Source organism: Gymnoscopelus microlampas (assembly GCF_963454915.1).
Source record: "Gymnoscopelus microlampas genome assembly, chromosome: 10".
NCBI lineage: Eukaryota > Metazoa > Chordata > Actinopteri > Myctophiformes > Myctophidae > Gymnoscopelus > Gymnoscopelus microlampas.
In genome coordinates this window covers 15,070,149-15,078,481 of record NC_139947.1, presented here as the reverse complement: position 1 = coordinate 15,078,481, position 8,333 = coordinate 15,070,149, and the positions used below count along the sequence as shown (strand labels likewise).

General features: G+C 41.9%; 1 protein-coding gene across 1 annotated transcript in view; it reads right to left on the bottom strand.

Moving 5' to 3' along the window:
- LOC311054084 (chitinase-3-like protein 1) overlaps window positions 1-8,333 on the bottom strand; it is a gene marked incomplete at both ends in the record, with an annotated part of 78,199 nt that overhangs the window by 4,997 nt on the left and 64,869 nt on the right. Inside the window, one exon of the mRNA XM_084069964.1 lies at window positions 5,744-5,910. Within this exon, the coding sequence (XP_083926090.1) occupies window positions 5,744-5,910 (167 nt within the window). The remainder of the gene's footprint in view (window positions 1-5,743; window positions 5,911-8,333) is intronic.

The window sequence follows — 8,333 nt, the reverse complement described above, 5'->3', positions numbered from 1 at the left end:
GATTGGCTAACATTGACATCTAAAGTTTGCAGGAGTGGCCCGTTTTGAACAAAATGCCGCATATCACGAACACAGCGTCCAATTGTGGTGGAACTTTGCACGCACATTTGCACTACGTTGAAGAACAAACGCCACCCTTTTAACATTGCCCTATTATAGCGCCACCAGGAGGCAGATATTTCTTTTTTATATTACTTTTAATTTTGTCCAAACATGCAAATCAGTACACATGATCTCTATAGTCAAGTGATCAAGATGGATCTGTCAAATTTTTTATATTCCATCCTGATTGGCGAATTCCGAAAATTGCTGGCCCACAATAACCTACCTGACCTGGCGGAGACCTGTGCTCCGAGGAGCACTTTTTCTAGTTAGAGTTTAAAACAAGCTTGAGGCCAATTAGAGCCCGTTGAAACCTATTGAAGGCGGTCTGCAAATTTGCAGTGGCAAAGCAAAGCAAAGCAAAGTTTGTTGTTTACCCAGGGTGTCGGACTAAGCACGAAGCTTGTTTCCAGCCGGACCCTGCATGGAAGCCTTGCTCAAGGGCTATTCAGCGGTGATTCATGATTGATGTGATGAATTGGGGAATCGAACTAGGGACCTTCCGGTATCAAGGCCGCCCCTCTAACCACTAGGCCACCGCTGCCACTTCCAATGTAGGGCCAATACTGTATAAAATTGTGTCATCTGCGTAGAAATGGACATCCCAGTGCGGGAGTGCAATATTATTCACATACAGAGTGAATAAAAGGATAAAAGTATCCTACCGACTCGCCTGCCAGTAAGGAACCCCCAACGGGAGGACTACTCCTCCCGCCCAACACTCCCCAGTAGGAGTAGATGCAATCTCCAATATCATCCTCCTGGCTTCCCTTCCCCGAACACGGGCGAATTGTGTTCGCGTAGACGCCCGGCAAAGTCGGATGCAACGAGGTGGATTTGAACCCACAACCTCCATGGTGGTGGGCAGAGACTTTACCACTGCGCCACCCGAGCGCCTGATCCATTTTTTCCTGAACAGATACCTATAAAGGTTACAGGTTTAATTGAAAAAGTATATGACACTAAATTCAGCTGATTACATGAAACATATGTACCTGCACACCTGCTCTTATCAGAGCCAGGAAATACTGTACAACCTTGCCAACTCTTATCATGTAGTCTAGTCTGTGAAGGCGGCAGTGGTGGAAGTACTGTTTCACTTAAGTAAAAGTATCAATACTGCAATGTAGAAATACCAGCTGTTACAAGTAAAAGTCCGGAATTCAAAATGTACTTGAGTAAAAGTACAAAAGTATAAGTATCAAAATGTACTCATTATGCAGAATGTCCCATTTCACAACTTTTCAAATGTATAAAATGTATACAAATCTTTTGGAAATAGCAGATCTACAAGCTCGCGACGCATTGTGAGCTTGTAGATCGGCTATTTTCAATGGGCTGAAATGTATGTAGGGCTGAAGTGGTTAATTTTAGTGAGTAAAAGTACAATGAACAAGTAAAAATACAGTGCTTGAGTAAATGTACTTAGTTACTTTCCACCACTGGAAAGCAGAGAGTTTAGTTTTGGTTAAGAAAGAGATGGACAGAAGAGAATGGGATGGGAGAAGTGAAGAGAAGAAAAGTGAAACTCATACTGTACTTTTATGAATAAACAAGTCTCCACCTAAATTAACAGATTCTGATGCAAATGTAACAACAAAAACAACAATAATACTACTAGGCTACTAATACTACTTTTGTTTACTATTCTGGTTGAGGTTATGTCTAACTTTGACCACAAAGGGGCAGCGTTCATCATATTCTGCATCCAGCCGCACAGGACTTGCTGTCATTGCACACTGACCTGTCTTTTCTTGAACTAATATATATATGTACAAGGTTACAGGCACAACATGTACAATATTTAGTTTGAGGACACTGCCAACCCAACAGAATAGTGTTTGATTAAATTAAGTTATTGCTTTTCATTGGTTCAATATTTATCGAACCCACAGATAGACTTAACCGTTGACATTTTTCAAAAAATGTTTGAAAAACAGGAAAAATAGAAGATCTACAAGCTCACAAAGCATCACATCGCGTTTCATTGTGTTACATTGTGAGCTTGTAGATGCATGGGCTATTTTTGCTACTGTTGTCAGTATGTTGTCTGTAAATTAAAGAAAGAAAAAACTCCCACACACTGTCTTCAAATGCCATAAAAAGATTGAATGGGAATACAACAACGTTTTGGTCTATTAGACCTTCATCTTAAAATAATCTTAGTGTTGCACATTAAGCTAATCATCTGGGGAGTGGGGACCCCCAAAATCATCATCATCACCTACAGTAGGTCAGTGGTTCTCAACCTTTTCAGGCCGTGACCCCCCAAAATAATCATATTTGAACTGGGGACCCCCACCCTGACAAGTACTTGAAATTGTAGGAGTTGAGGCATTACATATAGTTTCAATTTAGTCAACATGCTCACAACACATGAAGCAGTTGTGAGCTTGTACTGTATATTGTCTATTTTCATTTTTTTTTGCCTCTTTCTTATATTATTTGACAATTTGGCCAATGTTTGACCAGTTTTTTAGCAGGCCTATCATTTGTTGATTACTTTTGATGCAGTAAAGGTATTTTTTTAGGTTAATTAATAATGAATAATAAACTTTATTTGTATACCACACTTTTTGAAACAGAGTTACAAAGCAGTCCACACAGCATTAAATATAAAAAATTATAAGTTCTGTGAAAGAAATAATGAAAAGTGCATAAAAACAGAAAAACATACTATTTAGGTCATAACATCAAGTATAATAGTGTTTTGAGAAGTGATTTAAAAGGGAACAATGGCCTTATTAACCTGATCTCCTCAGTACATCATTCCAAAGTCCAGGGCAAAGGCCCCATCGCCTTGTGTCTTCAGTCTAGAGACTTTGGAACGGCCATGCGGCTCTGCCGGAGGATCTCAGTCAACTCTACACTCACGCTCATATGGAGGTTAAAACATACATGGGCAACTGGCGGCCCGGGGGCCACATGCAGCCCCCAACTTAATTTAATGCGGCCCGCAGGTTAATATCGGAATACTGATATATTATTGATTTCAGCTGTTGCACTTGCAAACACGCAAACATGACCCGCTTTAATTACTTCAGTTTATATTATAGTAGCCTATTGATAGTATTAAAATTCTATTGTCTTTTTTATGTGCAATGTATTTGTATTTAAGTTCATAAAGTTAACATAAGTATAATTATGCATTTGAAATGAAAAGAAATTGTAACTTTTCAGGATTCCAATTCAAAAATAGCAAAAACTAAATCTGTATTCCGTCACCAGACTTTCCACCTCGGAGGAAAGCCTGGTATTCGTTATTAAATGGCCTGTGTGATCCGGTCTAGGCCACGCCTACTGAAAAAACAGGGGAAAAGCCCTGTGGTTCCGGGTGTGGTGGGTTCCGGCTTTTCGGCGCCTCTTTGTTTTGGTTCCCCCTGTTAGCATTTAAATGCTAAATCGAGGATAAATACTAGTTTAGTCTCGCCAGTCGCTACGAGTTGGAATAAAGGATGGATATACCAATCAAACTATTCCTATAAAATAAACTACGCCTCATCAAGGGTTTTATTGGGCAGGCCCTAAAATTAAAATGCCCTTGATCACAGGGAATTATTTTGGGGTGATGCACAGGCACCCATGGTTCTGGCTTGTGCGGGTTCCGGCCGCCTGACCGGATCAGAAACCCGAAAAGGATATTGATCCCAGGGTAAGGAGGAGGCGCTGCAGTAGCGAAACTAAAACGTTTGCTTTGAACGAAAATCCTCTTTCTTGTTGCATGCAGACAGGATACCACAGCAGCAGCACTGTAGCCATAATGCTGTGTTGCTTTTATACGTGTATGAGACTATGAGGACGCTCACCGCTAAACCTGTTATGCAAAGTAGCCATTTGGGTACTTGGCTCGTGAATCTAGGGGGACCATAGAGTTAAAAAATAATAGAGAGGGCACCGGATATCCCCTCCCATCCACTTGCATTGAGTTGCTCACCCAGCGCATGGGCCGAAATCACCCCTTCTTCTGGGTTGGAAACGTATTGGAAAATGTGATGGGCGAGGCCTATTTGGGGCTTCTGCGCGTCACAGAAGCCCCATGGGCTCGGTCATATACAGTGGCCCCACCTGCAATACCTCAAATGGCCAGTATGTCCATTCCGCTTCAATGCAACCACTGGGTTCTAGGGGCTTGAGGGGGACATGTCCTAGCGTGCACCGTACCGCGCCGTACCTGCGCGTGAAAGATTACTGGCCACACACCGGTGTCCCGTGAAGCGACCAAAACACCACTGGTGACGTAGGCTAGGAAAGGACCATGCCATGCCTTAAAAGTAATGAATAAAGTAAAATATATTTAGATCATATTAAAGCTGTATTATGTAACCTTTTTTATGTTATTATTACAGTATAACCTATACAATTGGGGTGGTTGAATTTGGCCTCCCTGCTTGAGACATTTAGATCCTGTGTCTAGGTTTGACATGACCTTTGACAGGATCCTGTTTCTGGTTTGACACACATTTTGATCTGAAGGTCAAAATTCTATTTCTCCCTGGGCCCTGAGCAAGCAGGCAGGCTCTATAGACAGGTTTCCTGTTAGTAAACATTGAGAGGAATATGACCGCGCAGCTGCGGGGGGAAGCCTATGGGTGCGTTTGGAAATTACGCACCGGAGCACACTCGCCTATTAGTTTGTATTGGCCAGTGCGCTCACTGCCGCTCAGGGCTGTATTTTCGAACGCGCCTTCCACCCCCAGGCATGCGCAGATTGCGCATTCTGCTCTGTGATGACGTCGCTCGGAAACCCGTCTATTATCTTGGTGGTAAAAATGTCAGCACTTGCGCAGGAAACCCTGGTTCAAATCCGGAGTAGAACAGGAAAGTTACATTGAGCAGCTTTAACTTAATATGAAATATATTCAAACTGGTGTCATCATGATAGGCATTATAGACATGTTGTGAGTGTGTAGATCTGTCTTTCAGAGGAAAAGAAAAAAGAAAAAAATTGCACTGGTTATTTTCAATATACAATATATATATATTGTACAAGGAACTATGGGGCAAAGGTGGTTTTAAGGCTCCCTCTTTGTTAGAACAGGGCAGGCTTCCTCTCCCGTTTCTTCTTCTTCTTGTCTTCCTTGTGGAAGATCTTTCCTTCAGCCTGCTCCAGCTACAGTACTTCAGCTTGATGTCCCCCTCATGGCCTTTCAAGCTCTGCTTGAACTGAGACACAGTTATTTTCTTAGCAATTATTATATCAATGTTTATTTTATTTTATTGATTATAACTAGTACATCTGCAGTGGGCTGGAGGCCTATACTCTTCCATTGAGAAATATAAAGTGGTAAGCTACTGCTGTCAAAGCACAATTTTCCTCTGCCCAAACAGGCTTTCTGTTCTTGCGGAGGACCGGGGTTCGAATCCTGGGTAAGACATAAACGTCACAGATTGCGGCTTTAATTTTCATTCATTGAAGGAAAGTTTTCCAGGTATGGATTCTCATTGTTTGCACACACACTTTGCCACAATTATTCAATAAAACAAATCAAGCTGTTGCATCACGATACGTTGTCAGCTTTTAGCTCAATAGATAGATTAGCTATTGGTTGTACAAATAGTTATATAGGGCTTAATTGGAACCCCTGGGACAGTATTTGTCCTGAAGTGTCATCTCATTATCTATTGTGACTATAAAACACACGCTGCCTTTGTCCACCATATCTTTCCGAGTTTTGACGTCCTCCATGCTGTCTATAGTAGCCAGGTCTTTGAACTTCTCCCTGCAGTACTGCTGAGCGTCGGTCCTGTTCATTTTGTCATATACAAAGCGGTACTGACGGGTGTGACATAAGGACAGAGCACACAGCCCTACAGGATAGAACAGAAAACAGTAGAACGCAAATGTTATTATCTGGACATCTGAAGATTTGCCTTTGAGGATAAAGTAAAAGCACAACACAAACACCAACACAAACACCATCATACAGTAAGTCACAAGGACAGCAGAGATGTGGTTTATGATAGAAGAGACACATATTTGCATTTTAGAACAGCCAAGCGCATAGTCACATTAACATATCATATACTATAGCACAGTGGTTCTTAATATTTTTTGGCTTCAGCACCCCTTTCGTTGATTTCTGAATCCAAGTACCTCCTTTACCCAACTACAGTGAAAAAGTGAAAAAGTTGCAATTACTGACTCCTGAACAGATTTATTTAACACTGTGCCCATAACATTTCAGCAAGTCCTAGTCCTTGTTTTATTGACAATATGTTTAAAATAAAACAGCATAAAAGGGAATTAGTATTGCTTTCTTCTATTCACTAACAGTTCTAGTCAAGTGCTAGTCAAGTTCTTTGATTGTTATTGTCATTAAACATAACAGTAAAACTATTTTTTTTCCTATCTTCCACTTTCTCTCACATACCTCCTGCATGTAGCACGTCCCTAGGGATATGTTTTTGTTTATGTTTATTAAAGGATCCCCATTAGTGACACATGAATGATCCTAAAGTCTTCCTGGGGTCCTGAACAAATCATGTACAACAATACAGATACAGTATGCAATTAAACAAATGCGTATGGCCTGGGCCGCAGCGTGGCGGTCCAGGCACCCTAGGCTGCAATGCCAGCCTGACAGCCAACCGTTGCTGCATTTCACCCCCCCCCCCATCTCTCTCCCCATTGTTCCTGTCAGCCTACTGTAATCTATCAATTAAGGCAAAAAGCCAAAGAAATATCTATGAAAAAATTAAAACAAATGCTTACCCCCCATATGAGAAACACTAATAGTAGACTAGTAACACTTACCTGTTATAGTCACAATACAAAACAGTGTCTTCCTGTCTTCAGTCCCTCTACTTCTGTCTCTCTGCATGTGACTGTGATTTAGTCTCGCGTAGCCGGACAATACCACTGCGTGTCTGAACCTGGCTAAGTTAACTGTGACTGTGACCGTGACGCATGTATTCATTTTCTTAACAATTTGCCTACTTATTTGTGTAACACCTTTCATGCGAAACATGCAGCCTCAAAGTGCTTTACATGAAAGAGATAAGAAAAAAAAGGAAAATAAAACAAAAACAAATAAAACACAATTCTTAAAAAAAGCACATGATCAGATTGCTGAGTGACCACAGTCAACAAAGCATATAGGGTTTAAGTCTAATCTACTGTTGTTAGTCTAATGTACTGTCATTACTCTAATGTATGTATTAATATGTATGTATTAACAGAGAGACTAAAAATGAATACAAGCATAGCCACAAGTAAAAGCTTAATAGTATACCTTTTTAATTAGAACAATACAGTCCACAACTGACTTGTAGACTATTTTTGCGTTCACACTGGCAGCTACAAAGCTACAGGCCACATTCATTTTCAATGGAAGCCCACGACATGAAGATACAACATGAAGAACAACAGGTATTGTCCTGTATGTCGGCCTAGCTCACTGGATAGTCCCGCTGGTCCCAAGTGGACATCCACACGGATCTGCTTCCTGCCTATATGCCCAAGATGCTCGTGGACGGACATAGGTAGCAAGGAGGGTCGGTCCCTGGTGGTGTCAGGCCCTATCCCTACTGTACAGGAGACTCTGTGTCTGTTTGGCATTTTTCAAAGTAATACTACCAGGGGTCACAAGTGACTTCTCTCCCCTCTCCATAGTTTACAAAAACACAGAACATGCGGAAAGCATTGCTTGTCTGCCGGATAGCAGCAGGGACATGGCCCCTTATGGCCTGGAGGTTGGTTACACTCGGATAATAGAGAATGGAGGCAAGGCATCATGGGTTGTTCACCTTTCCTCTCTGGCTGTTAAAAAGCTCCAAGCAAGGTAAACCCCATCCCTTCCAGGCTTCCACACTCCTCCACCCCACCCTGCCTAAACACCCAGTAGACACTGTAGGTTCTGACAGAGCTACACTGTTCTCTCCTGGCCCATATGTCTTCACTGTATCCCCACTGAGGAGACCATCTTCCCCATAAACCTGATGGCCAAGCTCAGTCCCCGAATCTGGAGCTTATAAAATATGTACAGGTGAGAGGGGGACAATTAAGTTTCCAAAATGTTTTTGAAAAACATAAGCAGGAAGCCCCTCAAATGCAGAGATTATGCAGTAGCGCTACAGAGAGTTCAAGCAGAACTTTAAAAGCAAGGAACACAACAGTCTGTCAAGAGCACAGCACTTTTTAGGGGAGACAGTGTTGCCAGAAGGGGGCGTGAGTCGTGACCCAGCACAGATTTGGCAGTAAATCAATGAGTCCAGTCATCATAACACCTGTT